Here is a 22,497-nt window from a genome sequence, read left to right on the forward strand (position 1 = left end):
TTCAACTGCAAAGGAGCTGGCAACACTAATTAGAGGCAGGGGTTGGTGCCACAGCAGAACTTAAGAAGTGCATGGATTTCTGTAATTAGGAGTTTTAAAAGGAAAGAAAAGGCAGAGGTTTTTAATGCAGCAGAAAATGGAGATGCAGCAGAAAGAAACAAGGTGGGAAAGAAATACTCAGGATGATAAGCTGGAAAGATGACCTATAAAACAGGGTTTGGAAGCAGGATAAAGAACCTTTGTGAAAACTGAAGGCTAGGAGCTTGTGGCAGCCAACCTGTGAGATAAAGAGGGTTTTAGCTGCATGGAGGAAGAGGAAAAGCCACACTGGACAAGAAGGAGCTGCCAGATTTAAAGAGCCTGGACCTTTGTGAAAAATAAGATGTGACAATTCCCTTGGTATTTTTTAAAATAATGCGTGGAGTAAATGCTAAAAGGTGAGACCTCCTGCAAAATTAGGAGGAGAAAAGCCCAGATTACTGTATTAAATTTGTGACCAACTCCAGGCATACCAACTAATTATGGCACTTGTGACAGTCTTGTCAGGACAGTGCTGTAAAAACTCGAGGTGGCTGACCTATAAGCCAGGTGAGAATACAGGTTTTTTTAATGAAGTGTCTTTCATACAAACTAGCAAGAAACGAGTCACAGCAGAGAACCTGTGCATTAGATTTAATGGCGTCTTTGTTCGTTTCACTCCTAGTAGCCTGTGCTATCTGGAGTCCATTTCATCCGTTGCCTGAGGACTGGCTAACTAGTACTGCGCAGCAACAGTCCCCACTGAGATCCCGCTGCCTCTTGGAAGAACCTCTTAAAACATACAGCTCTGCATAGGCGATGAAAGCATAGGATCGTGAACGGATGCTGTGGAGCCGTGCTGGGTGGAGGGAGTGCTCTCAAAGTGAGGTACCAGAGCTGGAGGCAAGGAGGCAAGTCAGAGAGAGTTGGGTGAGAAGACGACGTGAAGAGGAAGGCAGCAGGCTGGGATGATTAGGTGAGACGCACAAGAGTTCACAGAGAAGTGGGTCAAGATCTGTGCAGAAGGAAGTCAGTCTGGCACAGAGAGGAAGACCTGTGAGTCATCCCTGCAAAGCTGCTAGCCAGAATTGCACGGCAGCTTCAGAATTCAGTGATACCAAGAGGTCCTGGTACCTTGCTGACCTATCAAATTCATTATTTTTGCTGGCCTATATGTAAACGTGGATTCTTACAAGATACGTCTGCTTGCATTAGTAATGAATTGTTCCCAAAACACATGCAATATTGCAACTAACTTTATTCAAAGTTTATAACTTTTGATTATTTATCTTACTGGGAATTTAAAGATCAAATTTAAAAACCACAGAGTTCAAGCCTAGTATACATTCATGTCAGCTAACCTGGAGTTTGAAATTAAGTACCTAAACTTTTTATCTAATTGATGAAAAGAAGTAGGTGATTCAGGACTAATTCCCATTTTTATTTCTGAGTTTATAAAAGAAAAATTCATCAGTTGCAAGGTACTCTAGCAGGACTTGATTTACTTCTATGGAACTTTCCAGAATTTGTATTTTATGTTTCTCCTTTATAAGGAGTCACCTATAAAATGTGATAAAATGGACAGGACTTTCAGTGTGATTCAGTTTCATATAGTAAGAATTTAGAAAGTAAGTCAACCCACATTACTGGCTAAAGTATATACAATATTTCTGAAATTCCTCTTGCAGTTATGATCATCCAGAACGGACGTATCTCTAAGATTTATAAAAAGTGATACATAATACAAATAAGTGCATATACCCAGGGGAAAAGGTCCCTGACGAGCAATTCGCAAGACAAATTCCCTGCAAGGTAATTTTTTCTGGTGAAAGCTTCACTTGACAGAGTCCCTGCTAAGAAAAATGTCTTTCAGAAAAGAAGTTTGTGGGTTATACAGTCCTAAGGAAAGCCCCTGATAATTCCAGCTTCCTGAGTTCACAAAACAAGGCTCTTATAATTGCATGTTGTGCTCCAAGCATCCCAAAGGAGGTGACACTAAGCCCTCACTCCTCTACCCCAATTAAATGAAACAAAATCTCTATTGCCTTAGACCCACCTTTTCACCTAGTTCCTTTGGCTCATAGATAGCTACTTTTCCATAGAAGAACCTTATATTGTGTGAAAAATTAACACTCCATTTCTCAATTGCTAGTGAGAACAAGAGGAGGAAACATGGAAAGCCAGTACATCAGAATAACCCATGTCCTCACGAAAAACTCCTTCGTACTACAGCAACAGCAGAGAAAAAAGACTATCAAGCAGAAGAGAAGGGAGTATATTCTGGATATTCTTCAGGATAAAACAGATTATGAGGTGAAAGTCACGGTCCTTCAACGAACAGGAAGACATCCTCAGCTGCAAACAGTCAGCTGCATCAGAGTGAAGAAAAGAACTCCTCAGCAGTGATATATACCTCTCGGGTAACTTCTCGCTATTTGTTTACTGCATGACAGAGATACTCCTGGTGCTGGCTCTCTCTAGGTTGTTAATCATGTCAGACTCTCAAACCAGCAGCATTGTAGTGCCCAACCATTGCTACAAGCCAGACCCTTCTCCAGTGTGCTCCAAGGCACAGCAACCACGCAGACCTCCTGCTGCTCTCAGAAGATTCATCGGATTCTGCAGCTCCAGCTATTGTACAGAGATGGGCATTTTTTCTCAGTTAATCAAGTTCAGTTTCAGGTGGTGATGTCTAAACGTGCTTTTTTGATTGCTTACTAGAAACAGGATGATTCCACAGCATCGCTCTCTTTTTTTTTTTCACCTTTTTCACCGAGGATTAGAAGTTGGCCTTGGAAGGTGATAGCCAGTGACCTAGCCGGGCTTTCTGTGGTGCAGTGTTGCCCAAAGATCATCTATCTTTTCAAACACAGAATTCAGCTGTTATGATTCATGATCAGTGTTTGATGTCAACAAGAAGATTGGTCCCAGTAATGACAAACAGCTCAGGCTGCATCTAGCCTTCTGTCCAGCTGAGCAGCTTTCATATTAAGTAAATGAGCACAGTTCTGTGTCATAGAACTTCTGAGAATAACTTGAAGTCTTACTTTACTGTGTTCAAAATGAATTAAAAAGATACCAAATACTTTGTTTCTTGCTGCAGATCCCAATTCCCGAGTTATGCTCCTTGATGCTTCAGTATGCTCCTTCATTAAGTATATTTTTGTATGTCTTTTAATTTGGCTGAAGTCATGTATCTGTAGTTTAGACTAAGAATTCATCAGGTGATGCAACTAGGAGACAAAAGGAAAAAAATTAAAATCTTTTTAATCAATTTGGTGTACTGAAAAGAATGTCAGGAAGGAAATTTGTAATAAAAGACATAGCTAGGTTTGTGGCTCCTTTTTTTGCTTCACATCCTAATCTAATTATGTACTCCTTCAGATGACAGTTCCCTTGTGATACTCATTCAAGAAAAGTAATAACCAATGCAATGATTAGAACCAACACTGTAGAACAACTCCATCATATCCAAGATCCAAGTCCATCATAGGACTGTCTGATCACCAGATTAAGTGGTGTCTAGCCTCGGGGCCTTAAATAGCTTCTCTGACTGATATATTTATGTATATTTGCAGAGTTTATATATTCATGTTTTCCAAAGTTAAAAAATCTTTTCTTTTGAAGGAAAATCCTTGCTCCGCGAATTAAAATTAAACCGGCACTGTGCTTTTCTTCAAATGGCCTAGCCCCCCAGGTAGTGAAGCCAAGCAACACGCAGGCAGCTGCAGCTCCACCTTGCACAGCTGCACGCTCCGGTCCCCCCCCCAGCTGGCACTGCGGCTGGTGTGCCTGCTCAATGAGCCGCTCCAGGGAACTGACCCCACTGGAAATTAACACCCGCCCCCACCCCCCCAAAGCGATTAATTTCCAGCCAGATGAAGGCTCTGCACTAATGTACCACATGGCCTTCCCCTCTTCTGCTGCTGACACGGGGCAGACGCAGAAGGAGGGCGGCCCAGCCAGGGCACGCTTGTTACTAGTAGGCATGCTAATAAACTTAGAATAGTTTAAGACAAAACAATATAGCAAGTGGCAAAAGCCGAACACCGTCTCAAGGTTAACACATGGTAACACTTACCTGGAAGTGTAGGCAAGTGAAAGGAGTCAAAGGGTTTCGTTTGTTTACCTTCCCCCCTCAAATAGCTTCTAAACTCTTGATTTATTCTCTGAGGGAGAGGAATACAGCACGTAAGTTGCCAAATCCAGCAATATAGGTCTAAAAACATTACTGAATTTGTGTATTCTTCCAGATGAAAGCAAAGAGATTTCTATCTTCCATTATCTAAATCTGATTTATAACACACTTTAACAAAGGGTCTAGAAGTATTTTAAATGACATGTGAATGTGAAAATAAGTGAGAGCCTAAATTCTTGCAATTCTTTGTGTTCTTTTTAACTCCAGTCCTAGAACTAGACTGATAACATACTGTATAGATAACATTTTTAATTTATTCATTATATTCTGATAATTTTTCATATAAGTAATTACATTAATAAACTGGGCATAGTCCTTTGAAGTTCAATTTAGAAAGTACCATCTTATCTGCGTGTAATAAACCTCATGTATCTATCCTCCCTCTTCTACTATCATGTCTACTGACTACTATTAAAAGCTTTTTTAAATATTCCTTTGCTCAGTTTAATAGGGATTTTTACAATATCATTACACATTCTAATTGGGTGATTAGGGTTTTCATGCCACTTGTAGAAATACGGGGTGGGTAACTGCAACTATTGCAAGTTATGTGAAAAGAAATGAGCTAAAAGGAGAGTGACATTTTTACATACACACAGTGATGAAATCCAGAGTTAAGAATTCGGCATGGCTGGCAGAGTGTGTCACAGCCCAGAGCAAAGCCCCTGAACAAAGTACAGCTGGTCTCAGGAAATCAACCCACTGAAAAAGGACTTCTCCAAAGCCCCGCAAAGAACAGAGGTTTATACTATTTCTTACTCTTCTCTTTTCGAGAGGCAAAAAAACCCTTGTGCTAGAGGATTTTCTGCATCCAACCATTTTATTGCCAGTTTGGGAATATCATCAGCCTGGGTAGCTTTGGCTAGCCACCATATTTTACATTTGTTGAGGGGACTAGCTCAGTACCAAGACAGCCTTGAATGCTCTCCTCTGTCAGTTTTGTGGCCCCATGTTTGAGCCTTAAACACCATCTTAATATGACATAGATGTCCATATGTATGTGTGATAAGCTGTAGGGGACAATTTATTAACATATTTTGGCAACGTCAAGCACGTTACAGTGTTGAAGTTGGTGCTTCCAATATTCCTAGAACATGGATGTTTAATAAAGACAACAGTGATCATGGCTGAGGAGTTCTGCCTTATGCAGATATTCCTATGTTGATCCATTTGTTTTCCTTACAGATGGGAGTGGCAGTAACAATCCAGTTCTGGTAACAGGCACATTGGAAATTAGCTTGGGTCCTAAGCACCTTCATAATTTGGGTATATGGGAGGTATTTGTCCCTTAGAAGTCGTAGTCCAGCTGATCCCACCGACTCAAATTCACCATATCAACCTACACCCAGTTTTGGTCTCCTGTGAATCAGCTTAATTTCCAGGACCAAGCTGAGCACTAAAATGAAGTGTGTGTTTCAGCAGAAGCAGAGGCTAATCAGAGCATACAGCTAGTCATGACTTTAGTACCCCAGTATAGATGCTTAGTCTCTTTTTAAAAAAAATATTTTCCCAAATGTTTTTATTCTGTGTTATTCAGGTATAAAGCTCCCATTACCATATGTGTAACAGCACATTAAGAAGTAAGAAATTAGTCCTGATAGGGGATTTCTGAAAGTGCCTCTAATACTATTAATGAATAAAGAGAAAAGTGCATAGCGAAACTGAAATCTCTGAAAATAGTGAGACGCTTGATTTTGGTTACCGTGTCTGCTAGATTCCTTTGCTGCCGTGTCCCAGCAGAGCTCCTCACACACGTTAGTTCTTCTGGCCCCGTCTCCATGGACTCAAGTCCCGTGAGCTCAGTGGTTTCCAGCATGGTCTCTGCCGTTGGCCTCACTGCTGAGCAATTTGGTTTTCAACCCTCCACAGAAACAGGACCTCAAATGTAGGACCAGTGCTAACTCCCAGGAATTTAAAAGCAGTGCCTCAGCTTCACTACGTGCTTTAGAGATGCATACTAGAAGCAGAGTTTACTGGACATCAAACCTAGTCACTACACAGTCCTCTGCCTCTTTTCTCACCAGGAAAAAGTAAGCTATGTATCATGGGGCAAGCTGCATGCCGTGTTATATATGACAAGAGTGCAGAAATACGCATGACACCATGTGAACATGGCCCAGTCTTAAAAGATGTCTCTCATCTCTGAGATATCTGTGAAACACCATGGAAGAACAGTAGAGGTGGAAGACCACAACTTGTAGACTTCAATGGCATAATATATAGAGAGATGAAATTCTTGAACACACATGGCAGAAAATTCAAGCTCAGCACAACTGAAAGGATTACTTATGTCTTAAAAAGTAAAGGCTGAAGATATCAGAGTACATAGTGATGGGAGATTTCTCAAGACCTGAAGCAAACTTTCAGCATAAATGGGAGATAAGAGGTCCTTGCAGCAGCAGGAAGGACTTCAAGGCTCTGATTATTAGATAGGCAAGCAAGCAAATAAACAGATGCAATAAGTGACAAACAGGGAACAGGAAGATGATGCAGGAAAAAAGGTAGGTGTTACAGCAGATTATGAAGTCGTCTATGTTTTGCAGAATGCTCCCTGATCTCAGCCACTGACTCCTGCTCTCTGAAGAGTTTCTCACCAGTTGGTGTTATTCTGACATGCGTAAACTAAGATTAGCTCTGGTCGTCTGCATGGTGGAAGGGATCATCTGCAACTCTTACACAAATGGCTTTGGACAAGAGCAGTGGGAAGCAGCCTTGAAAATACAAGAAATTCTCTCCTGGGTCAGATCAATGGTCCCTTTGGCCAGTATTCCTCTTGCCCGGAGACATTTGGGAGGCTGACACTGCTGGGCTGACAGTTGGATCGTTGCAAAAACTCCATCAGACAAACAATCACCCTTGAGGAAAGCTGAGTGACATAACTGAGACAATGAAGTCTGAAACTCAGAAAGTTGTCCCTCTGAATCCACAGCACCTGATCTCCACTGCTGAGTACTAAAGGATGGAAATACTTTTCCAGACCACAAGCTCTGGCAGGAGCCCACTTTGCACACGGTATTGCATCTGTGTGGAGGCATGAGTGAGCCATCTCTTCACCAGTTTGCCCAGAAATGCAACCAGGACAAAACGGTGCCATGCAGATGCCCATGGGCTTTCTCTCGCTTTGTAACTTCAATGAAAGAAGCATAGCTGCACCAGCAACCTGCATCCCAAAACTGAGCTGAGGCAGAGGGCAGCCTTTGTCCTGCTGGCCCTGGCCACGTGCTGTTCAAATAAAGCATCAAAGCACTCCACTGATCGGTTGCATCAGTTTCAGCTCTGCCACAAAACATGCTTTTTAAAGCATGAGCTTTACAAGCTCAGTGTTTGTAAAGAAAATTCATTAGAAGTCAGGGGCAAAAGGAATTGCTTTTCAGAGAGAAAATGCAAACTCTGCAGTCCATTCCTCTCAAACCGTCCCTCATCCACAGTTTTATTAATGATGTCATACAGCCCACAAAGTCCTTTTAGTAACTCTTTCACTAAAGACGACTAGCTGTCCATGAGTTTGTATAATTCAGTTTTGAACCTTCAGACAATGTTTGTCTCTGTAGCCCTGCAGCAGTTAGCTCCAGAAGGACTTTACCTGTTTTAAACCGATCTCCTACTAGTTTCATTGAGTGTATCCTAGTTCTGGTAGTGTGGGATTACAGTTCTGCGCTCACCTTATCTACCACCTTGATTTCAGTAAACCTCACTCATCTCTCTCTCTCCTCAGTCTCTCTGGAGAGCTAGAGCCCTTTAGGGTCTCGTCACAAAGCAAAGTTTCATGTAACAACAAACTGACACCCCTTCATGCCCTTCCTGACAGTATTCTGTTAGGGGTTTTTTGGCCACCATATGATTTCAGAGACTTGTCAGCGATAACTCACAGAGGTTTCTCCTGAGTTGCAGGTGCCATTTCCAAGTTCAGCATCGCATAAGCATAGTATTTTTCCTCAGCAGCATTACTTCACATTTGTCTACAACTGAGGCTCATCTGCCCACCTACTCTGCTTTATGAGGTCTTGTCAGACTTTGTCACACAACTGGTCCTGCATTACCATCAGCAGACTTGGAGATCTCACTGCACACCCCCTTCTCTAGGTCACCACCATGCTGACGAAGATGAGTCCTAGCACCTATCCCTGGAGCACCCAACAGCTCATCTTTTCCATTCTGAAAAATTATATGCTTTCTATCATTTAACAAGCTTTCAGACAAATTTGGTTCTTCAGTAACCCCTGGTGTGCAATACTGTCAAAGACTTTTTGAAAATCCAGTTGTATCATACTCACTAAATGGATTTTACCCTCCTAGAACCCAGGAGGTCAGGCAGACAGGATTTCCCTTTGCAGATGCCATGCTGACTCTCTTCCATACCAATCTCCTTTGTCTAGTGCTTAACTGATCTTAAAACACTCTAGTGATCCGGATTAGTGGAACTTCAAGAACATAGAGGAAGACGACTGCAGCATTACAGAAAACTTTGGTATTTCTCCAATGCAATAGGCAAAATTGTCACCTTGGAGATTACCACCTTGAAAAGTTGCAAACCCTGTTTTGCCAGGGCTGAGGAGTTAAGAGGTATCTGGTTATAAGAAGTGCCAAGTTCATACAAAGGAAAAAAGAAATGAAAAGAAGTAATCGGAGCTTGAAGGACATTCTCCATGAGGGCAAAGGGGGGTGGTGGTGGTGGTGGTGATGATTCCCGAATTAATGCATGGGAAATCAGTAACTAGGGCTGGTCTGAGATCACCAAGTGCCTGATTCTATTTCAAGCCAGGCGAAAAGTAGGGGTATAAGAAAGGTTGCCCTTGAGATGCAGGTCAGAGATTAGTTAGCTCAGGAACTGTGACAGAAACAGTGCTACTAAAATCCACCTCAACTTGGGGTAATTAAACATTTCCTAAACCTTTTTGCTGTGCTGCTACCTGACAGCTCCCTGCACAGATTGGACTGAAGGTCAAAGTTAAAAAAAAAAGAAAACACCCACGTCTCTGGACCGACTGCAAATAACTTTATCTTCATCCTGCATCTTACTTCATCATGTTAATACACAAACAGATTCAAGCTTACATGGTTCTCAAAGTGACTTTGCTTACTCTATTACCCATTTATCTGCCACGCAAGCGCTTGACTCAAAGTGACAGCTCAAAAACTCTGCCCTCTATTACTTTTTCTTGTTTAGAAGCAATTGCTCTATCAGCAAGAGAAAAGTCACTCCATTTGATTAATAATACATACTGATGGTCAAGACATTCAGTCAGAAGATTGATAAACTTGTTAAGCTGCTGAAATCCATCAGCAGTTTTCTCTAGGTCTAGACTTACCTTCTGCCCTTCCTGCTTTGCGGAAACTGACATTAAGACACCACTAAATAGTTTCTTTGTAAACTATGTAAGATGCATCAGGAAAGTTTGTGATTTTCAGCCAGTCTTCCTATAAACAGTAAGTCTGGTTATTGATACAGCAAGTGAATCAACCTAGGAATGTTTGATATGGCAATATAATGTAGCTGGGTATTTTGATTTCTATTTAAGATGAGAGGATGTAACAAAAAGCAAATCTCAAAGATGTGGAAAAGAGAACACCTTTTTTTGGTCACTGCTCTATTGTTTCCCCACTAAGTATTCCCTTTCGTCTCCCTTCACAACTCCCATTCATGGATGGTTTGATTCATTCACTGCTGACACATTGCCAAGCCTTTACCACTTCACTGTGGCTTAAAGAAGCAACAAAGTGTCAGAGTGAAACAAAGAACTTTGTTCTCATCTCTGACATTTAATATCTGTTGTAGGAACTCAGCATCATAAAAGAAAGCAGAGATTGGGGTTTTGGTAACTAAAGTGTGTTGTTGAGGTCAAAAGCAATTGAACTCACACATAACCAGAGATACGTGGCAAGAAGACCTAGACGTGAAGATGCCATGGAGTTGACAACATAGAACTCTGGGCTTGAGAGCCAACACACACTTCTAAACATTTAAATATTTGATCCTCTCATGCCAAGTCCAAAGCCTTAATGATGCCACAACAAAGACTACATGTGTTTGTTCAGCCAGAGACTGAATATAAACTATGTGAAGCCATTAAAATAAATGAAGGATCTATATGTTTTGGATTTTGTTTGAAGGTATCAGAATCGTGATCCTTTCAAGTTTTGGATGAGGCAGCATTTGGGGAACGGCCTCGGAGGATTCTGTCAAGTGACACCAAGCAAAAACCTGGCTTTAGGAATATTCTGGAGATAACGATACTTCAATCACGAAATGCCGCTCTACCTACTTTGACAAGCGTTCCCTCCTCTCTGTCCTCCAAGTGGCTGTTCTAGGACCAGGCCAACAGAATGGATAAATCAGTCAATTGACAGCAAGCTTGGCCCTGCTGTCTTAGGAAAGATCAGAGCACATGTGAGCCTTGAAAAGCCTCTAACCACATAACCTCCCCAATTCACGCTCTGAAGCCCAAGGCAGTCAGAGATGCTGGCCAATTAGAGCCCCAAAACCAAAGGTGATCAAGCCCAGAGACAAGCAGGAATTAGGGGCACAGCCATGTGCAGTTCCTGCCAATGTCACCGTCTCCCCAGACTACTGACTTCACCACTCCCGCCCTGATCATTTCCTCTCAAAATGTCTTTTTTCCTTTTCAGTCTGTTCATGTTTGGCCCCTGACACTCAGAAGAAAGACAGGAAGAAGAGCACGCTAGCCAATTCTCTCCCACTTCTTTCTGGACCAACTAAAACTCTAGAGAACTGCATGTTCAGCAGTTCAGCTAGGGGCATCCTAGGGCAACGAGATACTGGCATGCAGTTCAGAGCCACTCCTCAGGCACGTACTTGGCACAATAAGAAACTGCAGTTTGCCACACTGATTTTTTTTTAAGGATAGGTGATGAAAACTGCATAGGGGGGTCTGAAACAAAGATACTGTAAGAAAAACCCCAACAAACAGAAGATTGACTTGTTTTCAAAATTATTTCCATATGCCTACTTAATAATGAAATAGCAGTTAAACAAGACCCAGTATAGACAACTTAATGGACTCACCATCAAATCCAAGATTTCAGAAGTGGCAAAAAGTATGTTCCTGCATGAAGAGAAGTTAAAACAGCATGCTTCAATCTACTAAATTCTCTTTACATAAATAAATTACACCCAGCAACATTACTCTTAAAGCTGACCCACTTGAGTTTTCAGTACTGAAAGTTCTGTTCTATGGAAAGATAAACACACATTTTAACTTTTTCCATTTCCAGAATTGCTCTTCTTTTCAGATAGTAATGACTTCACTACTAAAAATTAACAAGCAAAACCCACTAAAATAAAAAGCGTAAAGATAGAGGAAAGAGAGAATAGAGCGTGAAGGAAAGGGAAGTCTGAGAAAAACAGATGATTAGCAGAGATACTGCAGCTCTCGGACTTAGGGTTATGCTGTTTCCCTACTTTCATTTTGTTTGTATGTTGCATCCCTTCTATCTCTTTTGTTGAAAAAGCGTGGAGGAGGGGAAGCCCATATTGAAAATGATAAATGCCTTTGTTCACACACCCGAGAACCAAAGATACAACCTTACCTCTTTCTACAGCTATTCTCCCAATTACTTGTGGCTACACTGAAATACCAAGACTAGCAACGTTTGTATTGATAAGCCAAATCCAATACTTCTGTAAAAGTAGGAAATACTGACATACAGGAAAGCAAAGAAGGCTGCAATTAATATACTGAAATAAGGATATTTTCCATCCAAATTAATTGCTACAATGAACACAGCAAAAAAAGGTTAAATAATCTGAAAAGTCTGGTGATTGTTTGGGGATTTTTGCTTTTTCTATTAAGCTTTAAGGCTGCTGTCTTCAATGGTCTCATTAAATTAGTTGTCTTGTCTTTAACTGTGTAAGCAAAATTATACAGTATTAGATGTCCAGCTTGATATTTTGTATAATTTATAGCCTACACTGTAAAGTTAAGGCTTAGTATATGGTAAGTCTGGTTAAGACAAATTTGACTTTTGATGCCTGCAGCCGTGGCTTAGGAATGACAAGCTAACACGGTGTAGAAGTTTGCACAGATTTCACTCAACCTTCTCTTTAAATGTAACACAGCTATACGCCAGCAATGCAGCACCCATTCCATATTCTCAAAATATTTTGGTTCTCTAAGTACTTTACTATCTTTGAAATTGTAAGAAAGGTTGTCCCTCCTCCCCCTTTTGTTAGAATACATGACAGCCCTTTCATATACTGTAGCAGGTGCTGAAGAAAAATGCTTTTCTATTAAGTCAGGAATGTCACTACTTGGGTCATGAGACAGCAGGCAGACCTTCATCATTTTTGCAAAAGTTATCTCCAGGGAAAACCATCAGCATGTTTTATTTCCACACTATCAACTCTTATCACAGGCCATCATTCTTTGAAAGACAGCCATTTGAATAATACTTCAGACTTGACAACAGCTGACATTTTTATATGAATTCCTGGGAAACCGTATACAAAGAAACTGTTTAGAGGTAAGAACACAGAAGGAATGGAAGTGAACACTGTACCAAAATCAGTGATAGTTACTAAGGCCTAAGTAAAGGCAGGTTCTTTTGCACTGGAAGGAATGGTAATTCACCTCATCACCCACAAGCAAGATTTAACTCCCACCACATCTATGTGCTGTTAAGATTTTATTCTTCTGTTAGAAAAACAGCAAAAGTGAAAACGCATCCTCTCCCTTCTCCCAAACTCATGCTCGATCACTTCTTTTAAACCAAGTTAATTTGAAACTGTATAGAAAACCAGAACTAAGTATAACTATACTAAAGATGTTAAAGTTTTTATTTTAGGAACATTGATAAAAATAACATGAACATCTTCAATATTGTACAATTGTTTAATGGATAATATACAGCAAGGGAGTTTATTTAAACTGTACAGAATAAATGGGAACTTGCATTAGACTCGGGGAGAAGAGCTCTTTGCCTGTTACTGGTACACTAGTAAAAATGCTCAGTGAAATACCTCCACAAAAAGAAAAACAGAAAATAAATCACACTATGGAAATATCAGAACAACAATAAAAGGTTAAGAAAATACTGCTTTCTTACTGTACTGGGTCTGGCTGGAATGGAAGTAACTTTCTTCATAGCAGCCCATATAGTGCTTTGCTTTGGATTTGTGGCTAGAACCGTGCTGATAACACACCAGTACTTTGGCTTTTGCTGAGCATTGCTTGCACAGCATCAAGGTTTAATTTTTCCCCACTCTGCCTGCTCCAGCAAGTAGGCCAGGGGTGGCAAGAAGCTGGCAGAGGACGCAGTTAGGACAGTGGGCCAGAATTGACCAAAGGGATATTCAAGCCATACAACATCATGCTCAGCAACAAAAACTGAGGGGGAGGGTGGGCAGAGGTCTACTTCTGGGAGGTGGTGATTGCCTTTGCATGACTTGTTCCTCCTACCCTCCTTTTCCTCACTTAAACTGCCTTTATCTCAACCCAAAAGTTTTCTCGCTTTTGCTGTTCTCATTCTCTCCCTCATCCCACTGCAGGGATGGAGGGAGCAAGCAGCTGGGTGGGGCTTAGCTGCTGACCAGGGTCAACCCTGATAAACTGCAGAATTTCGGCTTTTTTTTCTTTCTTTCCTTTTTTAAAATTATACTTTAAGCTTACAGCAGAAAGTGTTGACGCAGACTGATGTTTCTTCTTAAATTCAGGCACACATAACTGTATTTAAAGAATTACTTTCTTCCCATTTTGCTAACTGAAGTAGTTTCTTTTTCACATCAGTGATATAACCAAAGTACATATTAACATTTCCACAACTAAGTTGAATTATTCAAATATGCTCCCCTCTCAGCCCTTAGACGTTATACTCCTGAAGATCTTTTTCCAGAGGGAAAAAAAATCCACCCAGTTCTCACATGATGGTAGTACATAAGAATGTGCCTGGTGTATTTTCTCATCAATACCAACATCAGCTATTTCTGCTGTGTGTGAAGCTGTGCTTCCATGTTGCCTTTTATTTTTATAAAAAAAAAATACAGTAGAGAAAAATATTTTTTTTTAGGAATATGGGAACAACTGTTTTAAGTGGCAGTTAAGACTGAATTCAAACAGGTGACTGTGACTATTAGCCATCTAGATCATGTAATAAAACACAGTTTTAAGAAGAGGAAAGATAGTATTTCACACTTAAATGTTATCATAAGAAAAAAAAAAATCAGCAAACATTTCAACAACCAAAAGTATTTATAAAAAAATTAGTTCTATATAGGTAGAAGACAGAAACCGGTATTTCATGAAGTCTTTATCCACTCCTAGTTTTACAACTGGGGGGGTGGGGGGGTGGGGGAACACTTTGGGTAAAAAAGAACCCAAAGGGCAAATGAAAACAAAGTATCTTCCTGTGTTCTGGAGTTACAGCTCTAGTGGAAGGTGCTCATCTTTATTCGTTCTCAAATCTGCTGTATGGATTATCACAATCCTGCAGAAGACCTGTAAAACAAAACAGTACTGCGTTTATAATTTTCTTACCAGTATTACATAAAAACCTTGAGTTACTGACCTCACTGTAATAGGTACTCCATTTAACAAAACCAAAAGGCAATTCTTGTAATAGTTGCTCTATTACCCAAACACTCAAGAATAATAAATTGAAAGTGTTAAGCACTCTTATTTCTCAGACTATAATCATGAATAGGTATTTCATCATTTAGCAGGGAAAGAACATTTCTCTGAAAAATTCTTATAAAAAAAACATTTCTGATTCATGAGGTATACTCTACAAAAATGCATTTTTGAGAGAGTCAAGTCTACAAAAATCTAAGCATAGAGATAGCTCAGAAAGAACAGATTCAGACTGGCCAGTTTATAAATTCAAGTTATTATAAGATCATCATCCTTTTAAGATGTAAAGTGCTGCTACTTTGACTTAGTTCTACTTCGATTATACACAGCCATCTGTCACATTCAGCCACTTACAGTATTTCTGCAACAGGACAATACTCTCTAAGAACAAATGAAGATCACTTCTACATGCACTAAAACCTCCAGGGACCAGACCAAGAGCATCACTGAAACCAGGTTCCAGTACGTTTCCATCATGAAGATTCTTAATGACTTTAGCAGAATACTGTCACAAAAGGCATTGCAAAGCCATCCAATTATGCTGAGTGTCTGGATATGCATTATCATCTTCTGCTAAGGGTTAGTTGAGCAATTGCTCTTCCACACAGCAATTATTTCAAAGAGACTTTAAACCACACACCAGATTTGGGCTAGGCAGAAGTGCATACTGAAAATAAAGGAGTCTCGTAAGAGTCCAAAGGTTGACCTTTTGTTGTGGAAAACAGAAACACTACTGCTGTTTTACCCAAGATTTTTATACTGATGTTTCACAAGTCTGGACTTTTCTCTAGCTCATTTGTTTAAGGCATGGAAACAGAACACAGTTAAGCCAAACACCACCAATTCGTTAATGTTCAGATTCCCAATAGTAGAAGAGAAAGATTATGCTAGTCACTGCCAAATCTTGTAAGAACTCCCCTCAGACCTTTTCATACCATACCTCTTTTCCACACGCAACTGCACAGATATTGAACGTTCACTGTTCTATCTGAAAGCCAAAAAACTAATAGCACTGAAGGAAGACTATACTTTTGTCTACCTTGTTGCAGTTGTTGTACTTCTTTTGAACTGCCAGGTTATTTTAAGATGTCGATCAAGAAGCACAACTGCTTAGTGCTGATTACTCTATCAGTAACCGCAACTACCTACCTGATAGGGAACAGCAAATATTAAGGAATAAGTATGAAAAATTCTGTAACTACTCAAATTTACAAGATTACAAGCAGTCAATTTGTAAAGTTAAAATCAAAACCAGCCCTCATATGTAATGACCCTTACTCACCAAAGAAGGTGTAAGTCAGTCACAGTTAATAAAGCTTCAGCCAGGTAACATAAAATATGGTCTATTTACCTAGTATAGCACCTGGCGTCTTACCTTTCTGTAATTGCTTTAAAAAATAATCTTTTAAGTATTTGTGCAATAAGAATATAATTACATGACAGCATTGTCAAGAGTTATCTACAATATTTTGAGATCTTGAAATGTTTATATTTTTAAACTTTCAGAAAGCAGCTATTTAAATTTTAATCTTACCTTTCATGCATTTAAACAAAGAGTTGTAGGGTCCATTAAGTCTACTCTAGCTGACGAGTAAGCTAACACACAATAAAAAAAGCTCTTATTCTTGGCCTACCATTCAACCTTGAGTGCCTTCAGGTAACATTCCTGCATTAATATAACCCCAACCCAAATACAGAGAAGAAACATTTACTTTATTTCCAGACCACCACCCCCTCCTTCCTCCAGACATGTTAATACTTTGGCAGCTAGGATCTATGGATCCTAACATATTTAGTTACCTGAAAGACAACCAAGTAGTCCAATTATTAAAAATTTTGGCAGTACTTCTGTATTTCACCCCTTCCAAATCCAGAACACATCTCTACACAACATTTACAGAAAATTAGCAACAGTACTAGAAATTAACATAATTTTATTACAATTGGCATTGCATAAACTCCCTGCACTCAAGTTCCACTTTGAAATCAAGGCACCAAACTTCAAAAGTTTTCCACAAAGTGGCAAGAGGTCATACTAGATTCCCCAATAAAATTAACTGAGGTTGCATACTTCTCTCTAGGTAGTCTGGCAAGTGTTTATTATGTCTTTCTTATATTTCATTCAAGATACATACTTGACCCTTCACAGGTCTGAAAGTAGCACAGTAAAACACTAGACACTGCTCCCTTGCAGCTTGAACAGCTGAAATCCAATAGAAACAGTGTTCTACATCCAGAAGTGCCAAATTCAAATTAATCTGAGCACGGTCTAAGACTCCTGATAAAACTTCTCCTATGCCATTCTGAGGAGCAAATATACTTTTATCTGCCCATGCCCCAAAATGCTCAACCAAAAGCCATTTCAGATAACTAGTCCTCATATTTGAAGTGAATGTGTCATTTTTACTGGCCATTGCAAATGCCATTCCCAGCAGTACTTGCTTTAATTTTACTGAATTATGTTTAGGTACGAACAGATATAATCACAACTAATCAGGCATTCGTATGTTGAAGTTAAAGTTCTCTGGTCTATCTTATTTGTACAATACTGAAACTAAACAGGCTTTAAGAACTATGGGTCAACCCAGTGTATTATTGGTCATGACTTCAGAAATTCATCTCCCAGGCAAGAAGGTACTCCAAGAGAAATGGCAAGTCCTCCTTCCAAATGAGGATAACCACAGAGGTTACAACATCTGATAGACCTTGCTCTCAGTCTTGCTCTCAAATCTGCATTCAGTGTTTAAATTTCTTTTATCCTCAGCATTCTAAGTATGTCATAAGATTACATTAAGTGGGAGGATGGCAGTGATGGCAGCTCATCACTTGCACCAGTTCTTACTGAAGCAGTTGTATCAGGTTCAAGTAAGTGGACAAAACCAATCTAAAGACACATACAAAAAAAAAAAAGGGCATAACAAAAAACTCCTGTCAGCTGCCACAGCTGCTCTTAGCCATGACACTCAGAGGAGTTGCAAGCTTATGCGAATTGAATAGCATGTCTGGTTCAACTAAAGCTCATGTGTGCTGCCTTGAACCAGACATGAGTTGTCTCTCTCAACCATTTCCCATTTGACATGAGAGTGACTACCCAATTTTAATTTACACTTACAGGTTCAGAGAAGCTAGATGTTCATAGCTTCAGGAGACTTGTTTACAATTAAGTCTATTACATGTTACTGCTGAGCTTGAATACTGAACACAGGACACTTACAAGAACTTCTAACATCTTGCTTCTATTTACCTTCATTTTGAGGTTAATATTTGACCTGCTTAGCAGTATTCAAGAAATACTCAAAAATTTGAAAGGTATAGTGGTCAAGTATCCTTCATTAGATTGTATGAAATAATGAGGCCTCCTAATACATAGGAAATAACAAAGCAATTGTAAGAAATTAATAACTCTTTCCAGCATGTTCATTTATGTTTTATACTATGCTAATTATACAGCTTCTCACTCATTGAGATCTGACTCTCATCACATCAGCACGGCCCAAAAATAGAATTAGCAAGGGAAATACTTACAAGAGGCTCTATACGCTGAAAAAAGAAAAAACCACCAACTACTTTGCTGGATGTCTTCACCCCTTATTACACTTTTCCTCTTTATTTTTAACCCCCAGATTAACAACTCTATTCTTAACAGTGTATAGCAATACAAGGTTTCCCTGCTTTGCATTCAGAACACTAAAGAAGGTCGAGACAAAGTACCTATCTAGAACAGAAGGAACATTTACTGTGATAAACTACTGAATATAAAAATCAACATCTCACATAAAATAAAGGAGATAGGAATACATATCATTAAATTAGCTGATCAAAACATTTGCAGAACTGAAGCAAGTGGTGTGGAAGCCCAAAATCATGAAAGGCAATAATTTTGTATAAAAGAAGAGAAAGAATCCTTCCACTAATACCAGGCAAAATCCTGAAATAATAATAAAGCAGCTTCTCACTAATGCTATACTGAACATACAATAGCAGCAAATGCAGCAGCAATTAAATTGTAGTTCCTTTGTATACTACACAAGCCGCAAAGTACTCTGAATTCTACTTTAAAATTTTCTAACAGTCAACATGTAATTTGTGTAATCATATTGCATTCATACGTGAGCAAATGAAAAATACTATCAAACTGTGCAACAAAAACACTTCAAAGCATGTATTCCTGGTTGCTAAAGCTCTCTATTGCTTCCAATGCTCCCAAAGGACCATGGCTAGAGTGACACCTGCAATGCATTATAAATGTGTAATTACCATTTAAATGGGGTAAGGAAAGCTAGTGGATGAAATGGGAAAAGGCATTCCCTTAAAGCCAACCAAATACTGAAATTTCAGGCATGATCATTTTAATCTACAGAGTCAGATTAACAAAGTCATTGTCATTCTGCCACTCATCCATGCATACTTAACTGAGAATCCTCTCTGCAGTGCGTAAGAGTAAAATAATCTAGTGTCTCCATAATTATTTGCAGCAATTTTTACTAGATTATGTTTAATATGCTAGCATATGTATTTACTAGACAGTGAAAAATGAAGACAGAAGACCCAAGGTTATAGCAAGACAATCATTTGTCTACATGTTGTCAGAATATAAACTATATACATCAGCAATAATATTTAGGGATTTCAGAATTTATATATATTTTGTCTTTCATTTTTCCTCTATTACAGACATCCTTTCAGGATCTGCCAACTATTCATGTAAGATATTTTTCTTTAGGAAAAAAAACGAGTTATGAGAATCCAGGCCTCAGATCAATATATCCAATAATATAAATTCATCTTTGTATATGCAATAAAGCAAGCATGTCAATAAATAAACGTTACATAGAAGCTTGCTATTGAAATTTAAGTTTTATAGTTGAATTACAATCTTTTGCAGGTAAACTGCACTGCAAAAAATGCACGAAGAAATGAATATGCCTGACTCCTTATAAGAGGGTATGCCTTCCATTAACACAATGAATGTATGAACTTGTTTCTAATTAAGTCATTCATAGACTAACATGCTTCAAGTGGAGGCAGAATGGCACTTGCTCTCATACGACTGTGTGCATACTATAGCTATAAGCAAGATTTGCTGAATTTGGTATATGCTTTCCAGAGTTACAGAATTATAGTTATATTCCTCAGGAAACTCAACAAGATCCAACAAAGCATCCTGCAAAGGTCTGAAAGTTAAGCACTGAAGAGAGAATTGTCTTCACCAAAATATAGGACCATCTAGGAGACAAGTGAACTAGTTTCACAAGCAAAATATGACAGAAGGCAGCCTTTTGAAACATCACTTAACCCTAATGCAGTGCTTTGATCCATTAACTGCTATACTGAATTCAAGACCTTGTTCACTCCTTTTAGTTGCACTGCTGAGGAGAAGCAAAGCTATATGTGATCTGTAGAGTGCTGCATGTTATTTTGAACGCACAGCCATTGTCTTAAGTTCTTCACCAGTTCTATCCCTCTCTATGATTCAAACTTGTGAGACTGACTCTAAGGTCTCTTCTAAGGACAAACAAACACAAAAAGTGTGTGCTGTTTTATGTTGTTGTTTGGATTTTGTTGTTTTGGTTTTTTTTTTTTTTAAATCTGAACTATTGCTGTCAACCACTCAAACAAACCTCTTGAAACTTGGGATGCAGGGCCAGTTATCCTATAAAATACCACAGGACTGAAGCTCATGACTGATTGTTAAACAAAAATTAGTTCTGATTTCTACAACATTCTTCCTCCTGCAGCTCAAGCTTCACAGTGATTTTTTGCTCCATTCCAGCAAAGAATACTTTTGCAAATGTTTTCCAAGCAGAGAATTCCCTATAGAGATTGTCTGTATCACTCCTGCATCAGCCAAAGGGCAGGCTACAGATTCATGAAAGCATTCCCAGACTCTGCCAATCAGTTTAACAAGAGGATGAAAATTAAGTTTTGAGTGACTGTTCAGACCCCTAGAATCAACCTCCTCTGACATTATTGCAATTTGCATAATAAAAAGTGCAGTATAGTTTTAGCATATCTGTCTCTGAATACACAGTACTATTAACCCTATGAACAAATCAAATGTAAAGTGCAAGCACTGACAAGCCTAGATAACAAAAGCTTCCTATACAACACAGCAGGTCCTACAGTCTTGCAGTATTCTCTTACTGGACCACAGCTCCACTTAAAAACAAAGTAAAAAACCAACAATTTTAATCCCTGCATTAGGCTGCATCCTCCATCCTTCTTTTTTAAGCTTGATTTTAAGAGTTTGCTATCTGCAAGTCAGTCTATCCTCTTCAATAACCATGAGTCTACTAGCCAATTTCAACTAGATTGGTTTAGCACATTCAAGAACAAACAGAAAAACTCCAAAATCAGTACTCTTACTTAGGAATGGACAAAAAGAATGGCTTATTTTAATAAATGTATTTAAATGCCCACCCCAAGCAAACACCCCAGACAGCACATTTTCTCTTGTCAAGTGGAAAGTCAGTGCTGGAAGAAAACAGGAGCATACTAGTGATGAGATCAGGTGTTCAGGTGACAGAAGACATGCATCAGTAGGAAACTGGGCTTGATTACTTCTGCTGCTTGTTTCTGCTGTGAATTTTAATAATAATTAGGAAAAAGGAATCAATTTAGATACTGAGTATCAAAACAAGATTACCACATACCATACTTCTTGCGTATTTCATCATGCTTCAGTTTTCTTTCATGTTTCCTGCAACAAATAAAGGCATGAGAAGAACATTCAGACTGTTTTGAGCTGTAAGCAGAATATGATAATTACATCTGAAAGACACATTTTTTAAAGTAGTATGCAATTACAAATATCAAAAAACCCCACATTTATCAGTTACAGATCTTATCTTTCTATATACACTTTATGCATCTATAGGATTTCCTATAATTTCTCACTAATCAATAATGTCAAAGTAAGATACATTTGCAAGCATAAAGAAAATACTGTTTTTTCTATATAGAAGTAAGGAATCCACATATATGTACACACACTAAGGTATTTGCCTATACATAAGCAGCAAGGTGCTATATTAGAAGATTCCCTAATGCTTTCCAGCAGGGAGCGTAATAATAAAATTTAGTTGTGAATACAGCATGCTTCAGAATCCTAATTCAATATAATAACTATAAAAAGATAAAAGGTGTATTACTGTTTAAGCAGTACAGCAAGTGAAAACTGCTGGTTTCTAAAATCCAGCATGGCATCCATGCAGAGCATAAACGAAAATATTGTGTTATATAAAATTGGATGCCTCTAGTTATATTGTCTAATCATACAACAGTTTTCAACACTGTACCTAATATTGCCAAACTTTAATTATTGACATAAACCAACTGTCTGATGAGTCAATTTCTTCTTCCCCTTCCTCCTTTCCCCTTTGCAAAGGTGAAGGGAAAAAAAAATGAAGTTTAAATGGAAATTATTCCATCATTCCTCAGATAATTTTCCTGTATTTCAAAGGCAGCATCTATTTTGCTTAGTTTAAGAACAAACAAAAAAGCTCCTACACAACTGTTTCACTAGGATGATCCAGGATCTATGTATTTTGATGAAAGGACATAGAATTTGGCAAAACAATGTTCCTCTAACAAAAAAATACAGTTTGTTGCCCCTATCAAAATTTGACCCAGTTAGACAAGTTGTGACTTCCACCTGATTCTAATTTGCACAGATTCAGCAGAAAGCTGTTAAGCACT

The 22,497-nt window shown here is 39.0% G+C and overlaps 1 protein-coding gene and 2 long non-coding RNA genes across 5 annotated transcripts in view; 1 reads left to right on the top strand and 2 right to left on the bottom strand.

The window, feature by feature from the left end:
* LOC126037820 (uncharacterized) overlaps positions 1 to 4,117 on the top strand; it is an 11,037-nt gene extending 6,920 nt beyond the window's left edge. The window contains exons 1-3 of one of the 2 annotated variants that reach the window (XR_007505820.1): positions 1 to 588; positions 704 to 994; positions 1,707 to 4,117. The exon at positions 1 to 588 is cut by the window's left edge and continues 6,920 nt beyond it. This is a non-coding gene — a long non-coding RNA (uncharacterized LOC126037820). Of the gene's footprint in view, positions 995 to 1,706 lie in introns of both variants that reach the window. The other variant, XR_007505819.1, reaches the window with a different exon arrangement.
* Positions 3,165 to 6,818, bottom strand: LOC126037822 (uncharacterized). The gene is made up of 3 exons (XR_007505822.1): positions 5,919 to 6,818; positions 4,100 to 4,187; positions 3,165 to 3,251 (listed from the first exon to the last, which is right to left on the bottom strand). It is a non-coding gene; the product is annotated as an uncharacterized LOC126037822 (long non-coding RNA).
* Positions 6,819 to 12,992: 6,174 nt separating this feature from the next.
* LOC126037817 (pituitary tumor-transforming gene 1 protein-interacting protein-like) overlaps positions 12,993 to 22,497 on the bottom strand; it is a 32,345-nt gene continuing 22,840 nt past the window's right edge. For both annotated transcript variants that reach the window (XM_049798638.1, XM_049798637.1), the window contains 2 exons: positions 21,453 to 21,499; positions 12,993 to 14,667 (listed from right to left, as the gene is read on the bottom strand). In XM_049798638.1, coding sequence (XP_049654595.1) covers positions 14,618 to 14,667; positions 21,453 to 21,499 — 97 coding nt within the window. In that variant the 3' untranslated portion in view covers positions 12,993 to 14,617. The remainder of the gene's footprint in view (positions 14,668 to 21,452; positions 21,500 to 22,497) is intronic.

This window comes from Accipiter gentilis, chromosome 4, assembly GCF_929443795.1.
Source record: "Accipiter gentilis chromosome 4, bAccGen1.1, whole genome shotgun sequence".
In the NCBI taxonomy this organism is placed as follows: Eukaryota; Metazoa; Chordata; class Aves; order Accipitriformes; family Accipitridae; genus Astur; species Astur gentilis.